The sequence below is a fragment of the Cicer arietinum genome, chromosome 4, assembly GCF_000331145.2.
Source record: "Cicer arietinum cultivar CDC Frontier isolate Library 1 chromosome 4, Cicar.CDCFrontier_v2.0, whole genome shotgun sequence".
Classification (NCBI taxonomy): Eukaryota; Viridiplantae; Streptophyta; class Magnoliopsida; order Fabales; family Fabaceae; genus Cicer; species Cicer arietinum.
Genome location: NC_021163.2, coordinates 51,557,240 through 51,580,386, shown reverse-complemented (window position 1 = coordinate 51,580,386; position 23,147 = coordinate 51,557,240). Strand labels below are relative to the sequence as shown.

The 23,147-nt window shown below is 32.5% G+C and overlaps 2 protein-coding genes across 2 annotated transcripts; one reads left to right on the top strand and one right to left on the bottom strand.

Moving 5' to 3' along the window:
* Positions 1-2,843: 2,843 nt before the first annotated feature.
* LOC101514359 (cellulose synthase-like protein D4) lies at positions 2,844-7,245 on the bottom strand. The gene is made up of 5 exons (XM_004498035.4): positions 6,375-7,245; positions 5,880-6,263; positions 4,937-5,741; positions 4,055-4,821; positions 2,844-3,968 (listed from the first exon to the last, which is right to left on the bottom strand). Exons 1-5 carry the CDS (start codon positions 6,842-6,844, stop codon positions 3,005-3,007), a joined length of 3,390 nt encoding a protein of 1,129 aa, XP_004498092.1. The 5' UTR covers positions 6,845-7,245; the 3' UTR covers positions 2,844-3,004.
* A 12,047-nt stretch (positions 7,246-19,292) lies between these two features.
* Positions 19,293-19,676, top strand: LOC140920103 (uncharacterized). Its single transcript, XM_073367422.1, has one exon. The coding sequence runs from the start codon at positions 19,293-19,295 to the stop codon at positions 19,674-19,676; it is 384 nt and encodes a 127-aa protein (XP_073223523.1).
* Positions 19,677-23,147: the final 3,471 nt, after the last annotated feature.

Sequence of the window (23,147 nt, the reverse complement as noted above, 5' to 3'; positions counted from 1 at the left end):
CAGGTTTTAGTTGAGAAGATTGCAACTGAGGATATAAAAAGAAACAGAATGAATGGGGGACTATTTCTTTCACAAGCTGTCTGAAAGTTGTCACTAAATATAGAGTGCATGAAGCAAGACATGTTACTACTCCTTTGGGACAAAATTTCAAATTGTCTATGCAAGACTCACCTAAGACAGATGAGGAAAGACAAAGAATGAGTATCATTTCTTATGCTAGTGGAGTTGGCAGCATAATGTATGGAATGATCTGCAGCAGGCCATATTTGGCTTATGCTGTGAATGTTGTCAGCAAATTTATGACTAATCAAGGAGCATTGCATTGGTCAGCACTCAAGTGAATTATGAGGTACTTAAATGGCTCACTGACAGCAGGTTTAAAGTTCAAAAAGACTCATCATTACAAGGAACCAATCAAAGGATATGTGGACTCGGATTATGCCTGAAATATGGACACTAGAAAATCAATTTCTCGTTATGTTTTCACTCTATATGGGACTGTTGTAAGTTGAAGAGCAATTACACAGTCAGTGGTAGCTCTTTCTACAATTCAAGTTGAATTCATTGCGCTTATTGAAGGTGTTAAATAAGATTTATGGATGAAAGGACTTCTTGGTGAACTAGGAATAAATCAGAATTATGTTTCAATTTATTGTGATAGTCAAAGTGCTATACACTTATCCAAGCATCAAGTGTATCATAATAAGTCTAAACACGTTGATGTTAAGTATCACTTCATAAGTGATGTGATTGATTCAAATCAGGTTTTAGTTGAGAAGATTGCAACTGATGACTACCCAACTGATGCATACCAAATCACTTTCACAAGCTAAGTTCAAGCATTGTTTGGAGATAGTTGGCTTCGACAAAGAGTAAAGCTGAAGCAAGTGCCGCAAGGACAATGACATAATTATTCTTATACTGAGTCAAGGAGGAGAATTGTGAAGATATGCCTCAAATCAGTAACACTTTGGAGTTAGTTATAACTGAGTTAGTTATGAAAAAGTTAGTTATAGTTAATTAAGAAATTTGTCTTTAAATAATATAGTTGTAAATGCATTGTGTAAGTTGTTGAGAATTGTTGTAGCAGTATTTGCTGAGAAATAGTGAGGGATAAACAATTTGTGATTCATAGAAATCAGAAAGAAGATTAAGGGAGAAATAAGAGAGATTGTGTGAAAAGAGAAAACTAGTGAAGACTAGGTGAACAATCTTGAAGAGGCCTTAATCTTGTAAATTCAAAGATTCTTCATAGTGAACTGTCTTGCTTGCTTCTCCATGACATAGGTCTCATCAATTGAGGCTGAACACGTAAATCTGGGTGTTATTCTTTCCTTACCTTGCTTTAATTTTCGTTTACATTGATTGAAAAACTATTTTTTTTTATAAAAAAAAACTGCAGAAAGGAGAACGTTAAACGTTATCCGTTTTCTGGTTTTTCATAACACTCTCCATTTTCAGTAGGAAAACCAAGAACGTTCTCCGTTTCGTTTCTTTTTCTACAATTGTTTGTCTTCTATTTTGTTGGTTAATTCTTGTTGCAGATTCCAATATTGTTTTAACTGAAGCAAGACTTTGTATTTTCGATTATAAAGATATTTTTACTATCTTCTGATTATTGTTCATAATTATTTATGTAATGATGTATTTTTTTATCTAAAAATGTGTATTGCACCAGCAAAGTGTTGCAAAAGTTAGTAACACAACTCTCTAATAGAGAAAACATTTGAATTCAATACTTGGAGTTATCTATTTTAAAGGTAGTTCAACTCAGTGCGAAATAAGTTGGACTAAACATATAAAGGGTCTAAAATATGGAGATATTAAGCGTTCAAATACCCTAATTTTGGAGGGTTAATACAAAACAAGGAATTAATAAACCTAATTCTTTGAATGTTAATTAGGGTCCATATACAATGCAAAAATAACTAGCATTAATTACTCAATCAATCATGTATTGATAGTAATCAATTATTAAAAATTATAATTAATTAAATTATAGTTAATTAATTAAATTATAGTTAATTATTATTAAATAGTGTCACGTATTGGGTTTTTGTTGTTGAATGAACCTTGATGGATTGGATAATGATAGGTCTCAACCAACTAACCCTAACGCTCTAAACCCTACGGTGATGATGATAGTTCAACTCATATAGTTGTTTTCTCAACATTGATATCTTAAAATATAAAAATACGGCGTTATTGACATATTCTTATATCAGAGTAGATATGTTATAGTTTATAGGCTAAATTACATCTTTGGTCCCTTAACTTAATTTCAGGTAACGTTTTAGTCCTTTATATATTTTTTTTCCCGACTTGGTCCTTTATTTTAATTTTAAGTGACAATTTGATATTTTATATTTTAAAATTTCAACAATGTTATCCTTTTTTATACAAAAATTCAAACAAAACTCATAAAATTAATTATATTCTTCAATATAATACAAATTTCATCAAATTCGTAACGCAAATCTTCAAACAAACTTATATTTTCATACTTTATTTGATATTGTTAGGAACAAAGGACTAAATCGGGAAGAAAAAAAACATAAAGGATTAAAAAAATTAAGTTAAGGGACCACAAGTGATATTTAGTCTAGTTTATATTTATCGTCGCTAAATTTCAACATAAATATATTTTTTTATGGTAAATTAGCAAAAATATGTTTATTATAACCTATTTGTTCAACAAATATATTAATTGTTGTTGAAGATATTTTCTTTTGCAATATATTTTAAATAGTGATTTTGATCCATAACTCCCTGTTATGGTCTAAACATAAAACGTATTGAATGAGACTCACACCATCGAGCCTATGTTATAAACACCAATCAAGTGAAAAGTAATTTGCTTAGTTGAGAATGAGAATATGTAGCAAAAAATACATCAAGTATAAAGAGCTAGATTTACATACATACATTACTAACACTGTTACCTGCATACATATTATGATGAAAAAATCATCTACACATCAATCCGTAACCCAACATTAGCATTTTATGGAAATTGGAAATCTCCCCCAGTACCTTGTCCATCAGAAGCTTTGGGTGGACTAATGGCAACCCAAAGCAAAGAAAGTGTAATTGCAATGAGACCAGACCACACAAATACAATGGTGGGAGTCTTTCCTCTCCTTCCCATCAACCCTTTTGCAAATGGATACAAATGAGCAAGTACCCAAAAACTAAAGAATGCTCCTCCAATGAACTTACTCCATTGTGGGTTTGCACTATAAACTGTTCTAGAAAATGCAACCGCAATAGCAATCACATTTATCATAGCAATAACAATTGGTGGAATCATAAGTGAGCTCCATTTAACTATATACAAATCTGCAAAAATGTCATCATCGTCTTCTCCACCGGATTTTGACGTCAAAGTAAAAGAAATTTCAATTCCAGCAATGACTTTTAAGAGTCCTTGCACCACAGCAGCAAGGTGAGCACTAGTGCCAGAAATGAGCCAAAATTGTTCATTCCTCCACCATTGTTCCAACTCTATGCCAGACCACTTAACCTCAAGAACGGCCAAGAGCACCAGACACAATGTCATGGTGAGCAAATAGAGCAAGAAAGCGATACTAAGAGTTTGAACAATAAAAAATCCAGAGAGCAATGAAAGTGCAGGAAGGAAGCAATAGACAATGAGGAACATGGAAGTGAAAGGGTAGATTCCAACATTGAGGTAAGCGAGACGTTGAAGAAGTTTAAGGCGCTTACTAGCCAGAAAAGCATTGTTCTTAGAAAAGAAGATCTCAACAGAACCAGTGGCCCATCTCAGCACCTGATGAAGTCGATCAGTGAGGTTAATTGGCGCTGATCCACGAAATGCGTCTCTCTTTGTTATGCAATACACAGAACGCCATCCACGATTGTGCATGCGGTAACCTGTAACCACATCCTCTGTCACTGACCCATAAATCCATCCTACTCTGTCTCCCCATTCTGTCTTATCTTCGTACCTATATGTAATATCATATATATTTTTTAATTTAATTTTTTCATATTATCTACTGATATATGTGTGTGTTAGGAAAGATATACATACCAACAAGAAATCACAGAGACGGATTCAGCAACAGTACTAGCATCAAGTGGTTCACGAGGGGCCCTTAGTTCACCCGGTGGGCGTCCATACTTGATGGCAGGATGATCGGCAATAGGTCGACCTTGGAACTCAGCAACCGGTATGCTTTCAGACAACATGGTTGAATTACCAAATCGTTTAGGCAACAAGTTTACGTCTAGATCTTCATCAAATTCACTAGCATTTAAGGCCGGTGTAGTTTCACAAGCCTCTTCAGTACAATTATGTTTAGGTTTTTTCGCTTCCCAATCACCGGACGGAGGGTCAAATCCATACAATGCAAACCTCCTAAACATGCAACCTGTCCCGACATAAACTGGGCCTTGAAGACCATCAAGAGCTCGCATGTTTCCATCAAAGAATACAGTGTTGTGATTGGCATAACGATCCGAGGGATCAATTCCTTCAAATCTTTGAGGGAACTGTATATAGCATATGTCTTCGCCGCCTCTATCCATCATGAAGCACATTCCTTCACGTACTGCCTTACAATTATATATATAATGATCACAATCAAGATTAAGAATGAATGGCCCATTTGACAGGATTGCTGATGCTCGAACTAGTGCATTCATGGCACCAGCTTTCTTGTTGTGTTCATAACCTGGCCTTTTCTCTCTAGATACATATACAAACATAGGCAAACGTGTGTCTACCTCAGTGAAATCTATGATCTTGTCGTCAACACTTCCCAGTAATGGATCGGGACTAGGTGGCTTCAACATCACCTATTCATATACATGCATAATTGAAGTTATTATATATATCAACATATCTATATGTGAAACATAACTGTAAGTTCATGATTGGATTCATTCTGAGATGTAATACATAAACAAATACCTGAAGTATTCCAGCATGGTCACCTTTTGAATGTTCACTAGAAGGAGAAGCCCAAGTACCCGGCCAGTGGGTACCATCCGCCATCCAGGTAGCCTTTAATACTTTAATAGGCTCTGAAGGATCCGCCCCACTCTCCTTAAAATGTTTCATCATCTTCATTTCCTCCCTTGCGTTAAATGCATCAGATCTTCTCCTAATGGAATCTGGAAGGCCATTTATACGCACTTTAAACTCATCGTATTCCCTCTTCACCCTTCTTCTATCCTTCACAAAATCTAGTCTACTCTTATTCTTCGTCGGATCAACTTTTAAGGAAAAGTAAGTATCAGGATTCCTTGGCTCAATATTATGTTTGCGACAAAAGGGAACCCATAAATCAGCAAAACTTGCAGCCTCAGCCATGGCTTCGAAAGTCAATAGAGCACCTCCATCATCCGAAATATAACAAGCGAGCTTCTCCACAGGATAATCAACTGCTAATATGGAAAGAATAGTATTAGCAGTTACAAGTGGTGGCTCTTTATCTGGATCAGCAGTGGATACAAAGAGGTCTACACCAGGCAAATCAGATCGCCCTGTTGGATTGGATGGAGATGGACTGTCAAATTTCTCATGAAGAACATCAAGGTCAGTGGAACGATTGACAGGAGAAACCTTTGGGATTTGGTCGAGTATCCATGAGAAGCCAAACCATATCTCACAAGTAACTGACATTAGCCACAACCATACTGCATCTTCATTTGGATGTACCACTCTCCAATGTAAAAAGAACCCCATCACTACTAATCGAATAGCTATAAGCAACCTATAAATTAATTAAATTTATGCACAATTAGTTATAATTATAACTAGCCAATGTGAGTGTTTGCATATATGAAACTATGGAATAATATCTAGCTGAATTGAAACTATGGAAAAATCATAATAAATATATAAATCTAACCTGTATGGGCTTATAATGGCAGAAGGAATTGGTGTTTTTCGACTTAAAGGCTTCCAAGGCTTCTCAGCGTCATCAAACGCTCCTTGAAAGCCATCATCACCATCATCATCATCTGGCGGCCAATAAGCATTGCCAACTCCGTAAGTTCCTTTGGTCTCAAACAACCATTTATTGTGATCAAATTCTCCATTTTGATTTCTCTTCATAACTGACATATTGTTTGGATTTTGTTTAGAACCATCTGGTGCTGGTAATGGCAATGTTGTGTGCGAATATTCATCTGTATCATCTTCGTATTCTGCAACTTTATAATGCTCCTTACAACCGGGGCACGTGCCAGTCTCTTTTTGTGCATCTAAAAAGCAATCTCTACATATCTTGAACCTAATAATTGTCATTATTTATAAATAAAAATCTAGTTAACTTGACCGTTGGTCACGTTGATAATAATAAATTCATACGCACATATGCAAAGCTCTTACATTATATACATACCTACACTCACATGGAGTGACATCATTTCCTCTTGCATCCTTCATAACTTTTCCATCACAAATTGAGCATGAAGAACCTTTAGCACCTGCCATTTGAGGATGAGTAACTTCAGAGTCAATAACCTTGTCCATTAAATGGGCTCTAGTAACACTATTGAATCCCCCTGTAAATAAAGAATTGGAAACATATTGCTCTTCGGCTTTCATTGCAACAGAAGTATCCATTGGTTGGTTATCAGGGGTAGAGGGAATGTGAACAGTGTAATTCATATAGTCTGCTGATACATCTGAAGACATTTCCATGTCATCTCTCGATAAATTTACATATCTCCCACTTGATGTTCGTCTTGCAAACTTAATGGTTGGTCCTCCACTAGAGTTACGGCTTCCTTGTTGAGAACTACCCGTTCCTTCTGATCCTCCAGAATTGCGCAAAGACTTCTTTGAAGGTTGATTTGTCAATGACGCCATTGATTTCAATTGATATTTCTAAAGTTACACTTTGCTAAACCATATAATTTGATTTATTTTCGAAGAGCTAAGTAAATCTACACTTATATATAATTTGATAATGCATCGTATTTCATGCATGTAGGTAGCCTATTTATTTTGATTCATTAATAACCTAATGCTAACTCGTGAAGAAGAAATGTGATTAATTAGTTCCTCAATTTACCATCATTGGAACAATATTAGACCCTATCCAAAGTCAAATCGAAACCCAACCATTTTCCAAAAGATAATAGTCATATTCAAATAATTCATGATAGGAGAACAAAAGTGGTTAGAGAAAAGAACTTTGATTGACGAAGAAAGAGATTTTGTTTGAAAACATAATACTACCGAAGAAGAAGATGGATTCATGGTGAAAGACCAAGTCATTCCTATGTTACTACTTTCATGGTTCTCATTTCCTTGTTTCTAGGAGCGTGTTATATATATACACTAGATCTTAGACAGTACGATGCACGGGAGAATAAAGGTCAATGATTAATATTTTAAATATAAAATTGTAATATCATCTATTATAAAAAAATTATATATCTTATAAATCGTAAAAATATTAAATTTGAATATACTCATAATTTATATGATTATTTTATGAGTTTTGAGGATAACAAAATATGGATGGCACATGTCTTCGAAAAGAAAGCGTATGGGTACTTTTAAATTTTTAATCAATAATTATGTTCTTTTTCTCCAAATCAATATTTCTATATTATATATTAAGTTGACCAAATTAGTTTTATCTATACATTTATTTTTACAACTTATTTTTCTTAAATTTAATAAATTATTTTTTTAATTTTTTTATTAAAATTAAAACTACCACCAAATTAAATTTCTTTCCTCCGATGTACTTCCACCGTCGTGAGAAAAAATCTCCACCATTCTTCTACCACTGCTACTCTATCTCACTCCCATTTTGTATGTGTTTGCGTCGTCTTAATGTCGTATAAACTTTTCGTTTTTGATTTATATAGTGTGAATGTGAACTATTGTATATATTGCTACTATGAGATTCTTCGAAATTGTTTATGTACATGCCAAGACGAATCAACAAACTTTTTGTTTGATGTACAGTTAATCCTTATCTAGTTTGTAACTCGGTATAAATAATGGTGGTTCTATTTCTTTTCTTTTTCTTGTCTATGCTAATACTAATATACAAGATCTTATGGATTTTCTAGAACAATTGATTTTAGTGGCTTATCCTAATCAAGGTACTCTTTTAAGTTGTTTGATTTTGATGATATTAGAGTTAATATTATTTTGGGGAGGTGTGTTTGAATCGGATAACGTTTATTTTATCGCGCTTTTTCTTTGCGGGTAACGTTTGAATCGCACGACGAATACGACTCATAGAAGCAAACTCGCATTTGAATCGCAGTCGCGACCCAACAAAATTGATTTTTTTTTTCTTCCATTTAAATTCCAAAACGCTCTAGAATTATGACCCATCCAACAAAGAAGAAGATTGATTGTTCAACAAAATTTAGAATCTTGAAGAACGGTGAGCCAGAGAGATAACGACAGAGAAGAAACTTGAAATTTGGTTATTTTTTATATATAGTTTAATAAATAAATATTAATTATTTTAAAATAAAACAAAAGTGTAAAAAGTTAAAATTTTGGTGGTGTAAAATTTAAAATTATGGTCAAACTAAATCATACGTGACATGTCATTAGATTATTGTTTATTTAAGTTGATAGTACTAAAAGTATATCAATTTTCTATTGTACCATAGAAGTCTCATCTATTTTAAGAAAACATAAATTATGAGTAAGTTAGGAATAATAATCTATGTAAGTCCTTAAAAATGTTATAAAGTGAATCGATCTCCACCTGGTTAAATCAAATGATTCCCTAAATTAATGTTAACAAGATCTTTGCAACAATGATCATCTGCATCTGGCAAAAGTCAATCAACATTCCTCTTATCACAAAGTAAATAATAAATCAAGATTTTTGTTGATCCTCTAAGCAATATCCTAAGATGAAAATTATGTGATATATAAATCAGACAATCCTCTTATCAAGGAAGCCTTTGTAAAAGTCAATGATCAATGATCCTCTTATTGAGATACAAAGAGACCAACATCCGATAAAGAAACCATCATCAAGTAGAGAAATCATCTTAAGAAATCAATGCCTGAATTAGTTAGTCAACAGTGAAATATCATTCATCGAGTATAAAATTCCTAGGAAATAATTTTATCTTCTAAGTAATAGTACAAGATATTTGGTTGTTAAGACAAAATTCCAAATTAATATTTTGATGTATGCAAATAAAGGTTAATTAAAGACTCTAGTTATGATTCTAAATTATGTGTTAATTTGACATGTATTTTTGAGTGTAATAATCTAAGATAGGTATAAAATAAATACAAGAGAATTCAGTTTAAAGAAAGAGCTAAAAATGAACAAAACTGAACCAAAAATATTATTGACATAATCTGGAAAATCAAGAACGTTCTCCACGTTTATGTCATTTTCATCAAACAATATCAAATCAGTTTTTAATGCAAGGAAAACTCTTGCAAATCACGAATGGATTTTCAGTTCATATACTAGGAATATATAGATCTCGTATGAGCAAAAGAAACACTTAAAAAAGTCAAAGATTAAAAGGCACAAAATCAAAACAAAAGTGACAAATGATCATTCTCCAGCATTGTAACATTAGTCTCCAGATTGATAAACATTCTCCAACATATTACTCATAATCTTCAGGAGCAAACATCTTTCTCAAGCATGATTAACAATTGTCGCCATAATGATTAAACATTATTCTCCAGTATGATGACACCAGTCCAAAATGATACAATTGTTCTCCAGCATACTGACCATCATTCCCCAACTTGTTTTGTACGAATCAAAAGACAGTCTTAATCTAAATCGGTTTGTGTGCATAAACAAAGGATCATCCTAGTCAAGAAAGATAACCTACAGATCAAACATTATTATTGTAGAAGCAAAAACACAGAATGTTCAAATCAAGAACATTCAAGGTTTAAAAAGTCTGGTCTTTGATCAAGTCTAACACGTGGCAGCAAGGCATCTTTTCAACGGTCATAATAGCTATCATCAACCTCCTTGAAGCGTATAAAAGGAACTCCAAGCTCAAGGAAGAAGTGAACTTCAAGTGCTAAGAAAATCCGTCAATCACATACACTTACATGCTTGAAAGCTTATCAATTACAAAAGAATCAGTTTTGATTTCTTCTTCATATATCAAGATCATACTACTGATTTCTTTTATCAAAAGTCTATTATCAAATACGAGTTGATTATACTTAGATTCTACCAATCTCTTTAAATCATTATTGTGTATACTCAAAACTATAAGGGTTGTTTATAGTTTGAGTAGTTTTTGTAAAAATCTTTTTATGGTTAAAAGGTGAATTGTAAAATTCTCTCAAGATTGATAGGTGACCATATTGAATCAATTCTGATTGGAAAGGAATTGATGTTACATATCAAAGTTGATCTTAACAAAAACTGTGTAAAACAAAGAACGTTGTAAAACCAAGATCGTTCTCCATTTGAACACTTAGAGGAAAATGTCACAATTGTGAAGACTGAACATATCCCAAGTTGAGTGAACCAATATATATCATTGTGTGATATCTCTTCCCTGATCTCTATTTACTTTCAGTTATTTTAACTATCAAGTTAAATAGGTAAGCTAAAATAGTGATTTTAACTAACCAAGAACGTTCTCCGTTTTCTGTTTCCAGAACCAAGAACGTTCTCCATTTTCTGTTTTCATAACTGTTACGCCCGTGTAAAAAAAAAAATAATAATAATAAAAATAATTAAATAAAAACAAAACCCTTGCCACCTCATCTCATTCTTTTTCAAATTCATTTTTCCCATTTCCTCTCTCTCTTCCTCTCGGCAGGAAGCATTCTCCCTCCCCCTCCTCCATTTTTTTTGTTGTTGTTTTCTTCTTTCTTTCTTTTCCTTCCCTTCTCATTGCTTATTCTCATTCTATTACTCAAACCCTCAATCCTTAAAAGAGATTTAACATCCCCACAAGCTTAATTTCTCAAACTCCTACAAATTCTTTTGGTTGGGATTTTTGGGGTTAGGGTTTGTGTTCTAAGGAAGGAAAAGGGTACCCATCTCTTGAGAGTGGTTTATTGAGACTCATTGAGGTAAATGCACAACTCTAATCCTAGTATGAATTCATAGAAAAATGTAGATTTGAGTAAAAATATTATTTTGTGCTTAGAGTATATTTAAATGATGTTGATGGTTTCCTAAAGGTAGTTAAACTTTAGAATAAATTTCTCTAAAGTCTTGGAAATATTTTTGATACTCAGATTTGTCGACTGAGACCTTGCCGGCTACTCTGAGAGTTGTTGGAGAGCAAACTTAGACGATTCTCCATAACTGTGAGTTGACGACGATCATCGTCATATATTTTTATACTGCTATTATTATTATTTTACTTGTTTTCTATATTAAAGTATTTATTGAAAAATTTGGGAAACACAGCCTTTGAATTTTATTTAGATTTCGTCAATTATTTAATTTAACTGTCGTTGTTATATAATATGTTATTATTTTGATTTACGTATGAGCTACAGTATTTAAATCTTGAATTGTTATGCGATTGAGTATGTTTTTCATGAATTACGATGAAATGATTTTAAATGCGTGTTTTGGGAGATCGGTGTTATTGTTATTAAATCGTTAACTGCATTAGGTGCACCTAGTTACCTCGTGTTGATTAAGGAGAGTTACCCGTTAGATGGAGCCGCCCATATGAGGAATGTCATCCGTAGGAGGAGAGGGCTATCAACGCGATGTAAGCTCCCTAATTGATATGTGACGATGCGTTGCAGGATTGAGAGGAGAAGGTCATCCGTTAGATGGAGCCGCCCCTAAGGGAAAGGCCACCCTTAGGAGGAAAGGGCTATCAATGAGATAAAGCCGCCTCTTGGTTCTAAAAAAATTTGTATTGTTACTTGTTTGATTTTTATGATGATTTTAAGGTTGTTCATTTTGATTTCGTTTCGTTATTCACTGGATTTTTAATATTTCTGTCAAACGATTAAACAGTTATTCGTGCCTTTTGTGTTTCCCTTCTAATTGATGGTGGTTGTTGTCTCCTCACTAAGTCTTTGTGACTTACCTCTTTATGTTGCTTATTTTTTTCAGATTCGCAAGCAGCTGAGTAAGAATCTATTATTTGATTCAAGTCTCAACATACTTCTTTTTTTTTTTGTAGGCCTCTTTGATCGAGGACCATTTTTGTAACATTTGTTGAGTCTATGTAATTGCAGCTATTTTGGAGTCTAGAAAGTCTATTTAGTATTTTTTGGGAAGTGTATTAAGCAATTTGATTATGTTATTTGAATTATGACTGGATTGAAAGCTGAACAGGGATTTTAGAAAATTTGGGAATGTTGAAGTTACAGAGGATACTCTGTCGAAATTTCGAGAAAAAACATATATATATTTTTAAATGGTTAAAGGGCGATTTAGTTGTTTAATTGGTAAGTTAGTTGATAGGCTTGCCAGGCTAGGAGTATAGCTTGTGCGCCGGTCACGACATTAAATTTTTGGGTCGTGACAATAACCAAGATCAATCTTAAGTTATTTTCTTAAGATTTTAACAGGAAATTTTAAATAGGTGAATTTACAATTCAAACCTCATTCCTTGTAAATTGATATTTCATAATTCATTGGCATCATAATATCAACTGAGTTTATGTGATTTTAACCGAGTTTACCAATTAACTCATGATTTCAGTTGAGTTAACTCGGTTGGTTAGATACTAGTTTGCGAGTTTATGTGATTTTAACCGAGTTTGCCAATTAACTCATAATTTCAGCTGAGTTAACTCGGTTAGAGCTCTGAGTTTACAAGATTTCGAATTTATTATTGAGTTAACTCGAAATTGCTATCTAAACTCATAAAATTGATATCACTAGCTTGGTTTTATGAATCAACACACTAGAAGTACAAGATCCTGAAAAACATTTTCATTCCTCCCTTTCCAAATGTTATCCAGCAGCACTCCAAAAATCAGACGCCAAGGATAGCATGAGTAATAGAGACATCAACAAGATTCCTAAGTAACCCATATTTCCAATTCAAATCAACTAAGAAAACAAACATAAAATTAGGGGAAAGGCATTTAAAAAATATCTGATAAAGAAGGAAGTGGTTCTGAATAGAAGCATTACACAAAGGACGCGCCTCATAATCTACCCTCTTCCTTCGAAACTGATTTCCATTTGTCAACAAGGACTCATGTCAAAGCGTCCAAAGAAAACATACGATCCTATGAGGACCCTTCCAACACCAAATAACTCGAAAGATAGGTTGCAACAAATAATCATTGAACCCATAAATGGAATTATAAGCAGATGATAAAGAAAAGACACCATGGTTCCCCAACTCCCAAGCTAAACTATCTTCACCAAAACCCTACTGAGGTGGAGGAGAGTAAAGAAAAGAACATGTGCGACATCATGAAGATTCCATCTTCTCCTACTATCAACATATTGAACCACACTTTTAACACATTCAAGGAAAAATGAGTTTCATAGCAGAATTCACAAGAGAAAGAGGGGAAGATGCCCAAATGTCATGCCAATATTTCAACAAACTTACCTGAACCAAGAATGTACCACGCCAAAAGTTACTGTCCATCAATTTTTATCAACTTTGGGAAGAGTGTTGATACCATAATGTAATTCCTCATCATAATATCTTCCCACAATAGGTGACGTTGAGTGCAAAACTTCTAACTTTCACTCATCATGTACGCAAGATTTCCAGTCCTCATGATTCACTAACCCAAACCACCAGACTTCTTAGGAGTTCACACTTTATTCCAAGCAATAAGATTGGCCTTTTTCTTAGTATCATGATCACCCCAAATAAAACCACGACAATTTTCCCTTAAATTGCTTTAGATAAGAGGACAATTTGCATAACGTATGTCAGGAGCGTTTGGATTACTGATTTAGCAAGAGTTAACATGGCCTTCAAACGATAAGATCTTAGACTTCCAAAAACTAGTATGTTGGCTAACTTTGTCCCGCACAAACTGATAAGTTCCTCTATTGGCATTTTTGTGAAGAATAGATACACCAAAGTATTTCTCAAGATCTTCTGTAGATTGTATCCCCAAAGCAACACTTAGACTATATATTTCTTGTGCCATCCAACATTTTTTGAGAAGAAAACTGCAGATTTTTCTTTGTTGATCTGTTGTCCCGAACTAGTGCAAAAAAAAACAACAACTAGGATATAATTAACAAGCTTAACTTGATCCAAATTTGCTCTAGAGAAAATAATAAGATCATCTGCAAATGTTAGGTGAAGATCATATATAGGACCTCTTCGGAAGATCTTAACCGGTTTTCATAAATTCTGATTGACTGCTATAGAAATAAAATGGAAAAAACATTCAGTACAAATAACAAAAATATAGGGGGATAAATGATTTTAAAATTATTTTAAATAAATAGTAGCTTTGTGATTCTTAAACTAATTAGGTGTTTAATTTTTTCATTAACAAAACATTTTGTATAGTGGTTTTATTTCTTGTTTTCAGCTAAATAGGTTAATTGCTTGAGTAAAATACTATTACTAAAATTGTGCAGTGATTGATACATTACCTTGAAATAGAAGGAATACCACTATTATATATATATATATATATACCGGTGTGTGTGTCAGCAGACGATGGGCCAGGAGGAAAAGAAAAATAGACGGATTGGCCTTATGCTAATGGGGGCCATCACATAGGCTTCTTGTTTCGAAAAATAAATTAATTGATATTTTCTTCCTCATTATTATTTATAATCAAAAGTGGGTCAATAGAGATTGATAATCAATTTTTGTTGTCTCACTTTTATTTATAAATAATAAAGAATGGAATATGAAATAAGACCAACTGTGGAATGAAAAAGGAGGATCTTGAAATATAATGAGAAGAGGCTATGCATACGACCCAACAATGAAAAACAACAATGAGAAGGTGAAGATAAACTAGGGAGAACAGCAATCAAGAGTGACTACATGTCAAAAGTTTCTTTAGGATTATTTTCCTTTTTATTTTCTTCGGTATAAATAGCTAATTTTTCTATTCTTAGAGAAGATTACCACTTGAAATTATTTAGTGTTTAATTTGATATTTGAATGAATTTAATTGAGTTGATTTTTTAATTTTTGTGCTCGTTTGGCTGTATTTATAGTGATTTACTATTCAAACTTTGAAACTAGAGTGAATCTTTGAATGTGTTAAATTAAGAATTTTTGACTATGTAATTTAGAAATATATATAGCCACTTAAAAAAAATATATAGTTTCTAATATTTAATACTTAATCTTATTTTTTAATTTGTTAAGAGATTAAAAGTTCAATCACTAAGAGATTAAGACCTAATATTCTTGGAAATTGATAAAGTTTGTTGAGTAATTAGGTTCAAATTGTTAATAATGACAAACATAGAAGGGAGGAAGATGAAAAGAGGAAGAAGACAAACAATCCTCTAGGATTTCATAAATTAAAATGAACCACTTAAATGTGTTTGGATTACAAAATATATAAATATATATATATATATATATATATATATATAAAAGATAATAGAAAAGTCTAAACTATCCATACTACTAATATTTAATAATATTATCTAATACAAATGATAGTTAAATGTTAAATTTATAGTAAAACTCATCTCTAATATTTTATCTTTATAATACTTTAATCTTGTAAATTTGAAAAACTTTAATTCAATTTCAAAATTTGTATTCAATTGGTAATTAGAAATCGTTTGATAGTATAACATAATTTTTAAATTCGATATTGTTTTAATATTAATTGTAACCTTTGAATACACTTACTAAAATCACTGTCAATCAACGTGTGACAAAGTCTCTCTAATAAACTCCCACATGAGCATATCATAGGTCTTCTCAAGATCCATTTTAATTGCCATCCAAAATTTCTCGTTTTCCTCCTCATAGAAGGAAAAATTTCTAGAGCAACAATAATATTATCACCACTTTGACAAACTAGCACAAAACTACTTTGACAACGGCTAATCAGCTCACTCATGCACTTCTTAAGACGTTAATCTTAATCACAATTTTGTAGGACACATTACAAAGACTAATAGGATGGAAGTCTTTCAAGCACACCACCACATCTTTCTTTGGTATAAGAGAAATAAGAGTTCCATTTATTTCCTCAACTTTTTGTGGATCACCAAATATATTATTACTCAAATCACAAAACTCGTCCCCAATAATCTGCCATTGAGATTTGTAAAAAATAGCTTGAAACCCATCAAGGCCAAGGGGTTTATAATTTCCAAACCTCCTAATAGTGGTAACAATTTCCTCTCGAAAAGTAACATCTCTATTCAAATCCTCCAGCATGTCAACATCAAGAGGTGGGAATTAATTATAAACGAAGGGGAGTTAAACATTAAAATTTGTTTAATCCTCTCTAAAATGTCAATTGTCAAATTCACAGGGTTTATGTATTATTCCTAGAGTAGGGATATAGAGTTAGTTGTTGAGATTTGCCTTGTAATTTTTGTTGACCAAGTATCTTCTAAAAATAAGAATTTTTATCTTTTAAAAAGGTAAATATCTACCACGATCTTTTAATTTAATTTTAAGTAACAATTTAGTGTTTTTTTTTTCTTTCGATTAGATCATTTATTTAATTAAAAGTACCGATTTTGATCATTTATGTCTTAAAATGTCAACAATGTTAATCTTTTTAAATTTTTTTTATGAATATCTTAAAACAAAACTCATAACATTTGTAATCATCTTCAACAAAATTCATATTTTCATCAATTTCATAACTGAAATCTTCAAATAAACACATATTTTTATTTCCAACAACATCAAATTCATCAAATAAAGAAGTCACAGTTTAAGATTTAGGTTAGGGATTTGAATTAGGGAAGGATGAAAGAAGAAGCTGATATTGTCATGGTGATTTAGGGCTCAAATCTTAAAGTTTGAATTCTTTATTTGATGGATTTGATATTGTTGGAGATGAAGATATGAGTTTATTTGAAGATTTGAGTTATCGATTTGATGAATATATAAATTTTATTGAAATTGGTAATGAATTTTTTGTGTTTTGTTTGAAGATAATGACGAATTTTATGCGTTTCTGTAAAAAAAATGACAACATTATTAATATTTTAAGACATAAAAGATCAAATCGAAAAAAAGAAGATAAATGACTCAATTGTTATATGAAATTAAGTTAAGATATTGCAAGAGATATTTTGCCTTTAGAAAACAAAGGAATTTTGAGGGATAATTTTATTGGAGGACCAACATAAATGCATTATGGACCGGTGGTTGCGGATACACCATGGTTGCAATTTGAATTATTGATGCATATTTAGGTCATTTCGTTCATCATAAATTTTATTGTCAACATCTTCACAGATAGATAATTTTAAAAGTTTGGTCTCAAATGCTTATAAACCACAGATCAATTCTGAACAATAATTGAGAAATTAAAGTATGACAAAGTCTTCTTATCTAAAAAAATGTATGACGAAGTCTTATGAGAGATAAATCAATATCTCACTTTATATTATCATCGCTAAATAAAATAAAATTAATGCAAACATATTAAATAATAATAATCAATTAGTATGTTTTTGATTTAAAATATCCTTATTATATTTGTTACTCTTTATATCAATTGTGTTGCGTCTTTTTCCTCTAAGATTATAATCGAAAAAAATATTGATTATACATATGTATTTTAAAATATATTTGGACCAGAAACAAATATAAAAGTATAAATATATACAAATTGATTTAAATGGTTCGGAGTCGGCTTCTGTTAAAGCAAATATCTCATATTAAAATTATGCAAATGAAAAATCAAACAGTCTGATAAAATTTATCTTTTGATTTTCTTTAGGAACAATTAATGTTACAGATTAACTTAAGAGTAGTAACTCAAAATGTTTATGATTTTATGTGATGAAAGTAAAATTTAGTGTTTTTTATATTATTGGTGTATAACTTTTTATATTATAAACCAATCATATTATACGACTTTTAAATTGGTTATAATGAAAGAATTTTTTTTTTTATAATTGGGTGGTTAACATTAATTTTAACTGTAAAAATTCATTAGACTAACATTATATATGAATTAAATTCAAAATTATATAACACAAATTTAAATCTCTATTCACTATTTTATTTCTTTTGATCACTAATTTCACATATTCCATGTAATTATCTTTTTCTACTGTGATGAGTCGCTATGCACTCCATTATATCGAATGGAAATTTCCTACTATACTTCCTTCCTATTTCCACCTATGCACTTGGTTTATTAGAATACTAACTCGCATCCTTTCTGACCACAAAAATATATTCCTCAATACCTCTCTCATATATCTTTCACATAAATTTTATTCTAGACTTTATTCTTTTAATGTCTTTGATCATAGACCACTCTTTTTTGATTATTTGTCTTTTTACAGGATTGATGATATATTTGACGGTGAAGTAGATACATTTGTGTACACTGAACAAAATAATTTTATTTATTTATTTTTTAATTAATATAATATCTCCACTAAAGATAAATTTTTTTAATATGAAATTACTGCAATTAATTATTACTAAATCCAATAAGTAACATTTTAGAATGAATGTTACTAAACCATAAATATGTTGGAGTGTGTGAGTTCACTAACGAAGATGTTGTATATGTAATCATTGTGAAATGTAAGTAAATGTAATCATTGATATATAGAATTGTATTGTACTTTAACTTAGGATTATTCAGTTTAGTTTGTTTTAGCTAGTTCGTTATTCAGTTTAGTTTGTTTTAGCTAGTTAGTTATTCTAACTAAAGTCTCTCTTTTATGTATAATTAGTTTTTGGGGTTTTCTATATATAACTCATTTTCTCAATAATACAAATATACAATGAATAATATTCAGTAAAATTTTACTCTTCCATTCTGTAATATGGTATCAGATTATAACAATTTCTTCCTTCTGCTTCATTTCTCAAAACCACCAAATTTTCTTATTGATATCAAACCCATATTTTTTTTTTCCAGCTTTCCCAATTTCTCAAACTCAGAATTTTTTTCAGCTTTCCCAAATTTTCTTGCTTCCGCTTCACTGATTTCCCAAACCTAGAATTTATTTTCCTCCTTCATTTTGCAAGATTTCCCCTTTCTTCATGTCCATCGCTAGCTATCATTCTTCTTCCAATTCTTCCGATTCCGAACCACAAAATGATACTGCATCTTTCCCTGAAAAGATCCCTCCCTCAACCCTCGTAACCCTTATTATCTTCATCCCGGTGAGAATCCCGACACCGTTCTTGTCGCACCACCCTTAAACGACAATAACTATCACAATTGGAGCAAGGCCATGAAACGTGCTTTATCATCCAAAAACAAGACTCAATTCATCAATGGATCTCTTCCTCAACCGGCGTCAACTCATCCTGATTTTGAGCTATGGGATCGTGCCAACAATATGGTAATTTCTTGGATCACTAGAACATTATCTTCTCATATTTCTCAGAGTACTATTTGCATCGACACCGCTTACGATCTTTGGTGTGACCTACGCGAAAGATTTACCAAAGGTAACCACTTTCGGATTTCTGATCTTCTTCGCGATCTCCACTCCATCAAGCAGGGAGATCGCAACCTTTCTACATTCTTCACGAATCTGAAAATCTTATGGGATGAGCTCGAAGATCTTCTCCCTACCCCCTTCTTGTATTTGTTCGCCTACCTGCAAATGTAACCTTAGCACAACCGTCAACACCTTCAAACAACAGGAATATGTTACGTGTTTCCTCAAAGGTCTGAACCACAATTACGCGAATGTGCGCACACAAATTCTTCTCATGGACCTTCTCCCTTCCATTAGCAAGGTATATTCTATGGTGGTTCAACAAGAACCGAATACCAATCCTACTACGCCCGATAATACTGGCTTTCATATCAATTCTGGAAACCCTAGTTTTGGTGGCCAAGGCCCACCCCAACCTGCTCGTGGTAGAGGACGAGGTCAATCGAAAAATCAAATGTTTTGCACCAATTGTCATAAAACAAATCACACAGTGGAAACTTGTTACTTCAAACATGGTTTCCCCCCGGGTTATCGATCACATAAACCATCTACTTCAAATTCTGATTCCGCTAATAATAACAAGACGGTTCATTCTGCAATTTCAACTCCAGATGATCCTTCCACTCAACTGTCCAAGGAAGATTTTAAGCTTCTCATTAACCTTCTTTATTCTTCAAAGCAAGATTCTATGCATGACAATAAAAAATCGGCCAATGATTCCACCAATCGTGTGATTTCCAGTGTCTCTAATACAAGTTCTGATTCTTTAATTATCTTTACACAATGTTCTCTTTATACCTCAATTCAAATTCAGTTTGATTTCAACTTCTAAATTAACCCATGACTTGAATTGTAGGCTAATCTTTAGTAAAAACTCTTGTGTTATTCAGGATTCACATACCCAGAAGATGATTGGGCTTGTGGAGCATCATAATAATCTCTATGTTCTCAAAAAACCCCTGTTTTGTCCTATGATGAATCTGTTTTGCCATCTGATGACTCTACCTCACTTGATTCTATTTCTTGTAATAAACATGTATATAGTATGAATTCTAATTCTTTTGATATTTGGCATTATAGGTTAGGACACCCATCTACTTCTGTTTTGCACAATATATGTAAATTGTTCCCATATGTTTCTATCAATAAAAAAGTGATTTGTGATGCTTGTCATTTTGGTAAATTTTCTAGACTTCCTTTTTCTTTAAGTTATAGCATTTCTTTACATGCTTTTAATTTAATACATGTTGACATTTGGGGTCCAATTGGTGATATTTCAATAGATGGATATAAATACTTCTTAACCATTATTGATGACCACACAAGATTCACTTGGATTTTCCTTATGAAAGCTAAATCAGAAACTAGATCTAAACTCCAACACTTTATCACCTTTGTTTCTATCCAATTTTCAACTAAAATTAAAACTATTAGAAGTGATAATGGTGCTGAGTTTAATATACCTATTTTTTATTCTGATTTAGGTATTTTACATCAAACTTCATGCGTGGAAACGCCTCAGCAAAATTCCATTGTTGAGAGAAAACACAGACATCTATTAAATATCACTAGAACTTTACTTTTTCACTCCAAACTTCCCAAATGTTTCTGGTCTTTTGCTCTTTGTCATGCCACTTTTATTATCAACGAATTACCTACACCTATCTTACACAACAAGACACCTTATGATATGCTTTATAACATGCCACCTACATTTAATGACTTAAAAGTGTTTGGTTGTCTTTCTTTTGCTTCAACTTTATTAAATAATAGGACTAAATTGGATCCTAGAGCTCTCAAATGTATTTTTCTTGGATTTAAACCAGGGACAAAAGGTTATGTTTTATTTGACATTCATACACATGATATTTTTACTTCACGAAACGTTGTTTTCTAGGAGCATATATTTCCCTATCCTTCCATTGATTCTATTAATGAACATTGTATTCCTAATGATGTCACTGATTTTACTACACTTCTCTTTGATGATCCCATTTATATTGTAGATGGCATTGATCATGTGTCTAATATACCTCATAATTCACATTTTGATAACCATACAAATATTATTACTGATTTTACTAACAGCCATGCACCTTCCTTACGAAGGTCCTCTAGAGCAAGGCAAAAACCAGCTTATTTGCAGGATTTTCAATGCAATATAGTTGTGGCTGATCCTTCATCCAATCCTTTATATCCGATTTCTTCTGTTTTGTCTTATAACAATTTATCACCTGCACATTTTTCTTTAGTTTCTGCTATTTTTTCTGTCAAAGAACCCCATACTTATAAGCAGGCGATCAAACACCCTTGTTGGGTTCAAGCTATGGATTCTGAAATTGAAGCTCTCACCCAAAATAATACTTGGATTTTGACTCCTCTCCCACATGGTAAGAAACCCATAGGTTGCAGATGGGTCTATAAGGTAAAGTATAAAGCTGATGGTACAATAGAGCAATATAAAGCTAGATTAGTTGCTAAAGGTTTTACTCAAGTTGAAGGTATAGATTTTTTTGATACATATTCCCCTGTCGCTAAACTCACAACTGTAAGATTACTTTTATCTATTGCTTCTTCTCAAAATTGGCATATTCATCAACTAGACGTGCATAATGCATTTTTACATGGTAATTTAGAAGAAGAGGTTTACATGCAATTACCACCTGGCATTTCTACTACTAATCCTACACATGTTTGCAAACTTTTAAAATCCTTGTATGGCTTAAAACAGTTCAGTCGTCAATGGTTTGCAAAATTTTCCACAGCTTTATGTTCTATAGGATACTCACAATCTGCCTCTGATCATTCGCTGTTTACCAAATCTTCTACTAATAAATTCGCAGCCTTATTGATCTACGTTGATGATGTTATTGTTTCAGGTAATGACGTTGCTGAAATTCATTTTATTAAAGATTTCCTCAACAAGACATTCAAAATCAAGGACTTAGGATACTTGAAATACTTCTTAGGACTTGAAGTAGCTCGCTCCAAGGCTGGCCTGCACATCTCACAACGCAAATACACTCTAGATATCTTTCATGAAACTGGTCTTTTGGCTTCAAAACCAGCTTCTGTCCCTATGCAGAAAAACAAGAAATTTTCCAAAGACAAAGGCTCTTTCCTACCCGATCCTACATTGTATAGACGCCTAAGTGGTCAGCTGATATATCTCACCAATACACGTCTCGACATCAGCTTCTCTGTTCAACAATTGAGTCAGTACATGACAGCACCAACTTCCGAACATCATCGGGCTGCAATTCAGATTCTTCGTTACCTCAAATCATCACCAGCTCAGGGACTGTTTTTCTCATCATCTTCTTCTCTTCAACTCAAGTCCTTTTGTGATTCAGATTGGGCTAGTTGTCCCGACAAACGCAAATCTATTACTGGTTTTTGCATTTTTCTAGGTGATTCTCTTATATCATGGAAATCTAAGAAACAAGCTACCGTCTCTCGTTCTTCTACTGAAGCCGAGTATAGGACCATGGCTTCCACTGTTTGCGAACTTCAATGGCTTACATATCTTCTCAATGATTTTAAGGTTTCTTACACAAAACCTGCACTTCTTTATTGTGATAACCAATCAGCAAGACATATTGCCTCAAATTCTTCCTTCCATGAATGCACCAAACACATTGA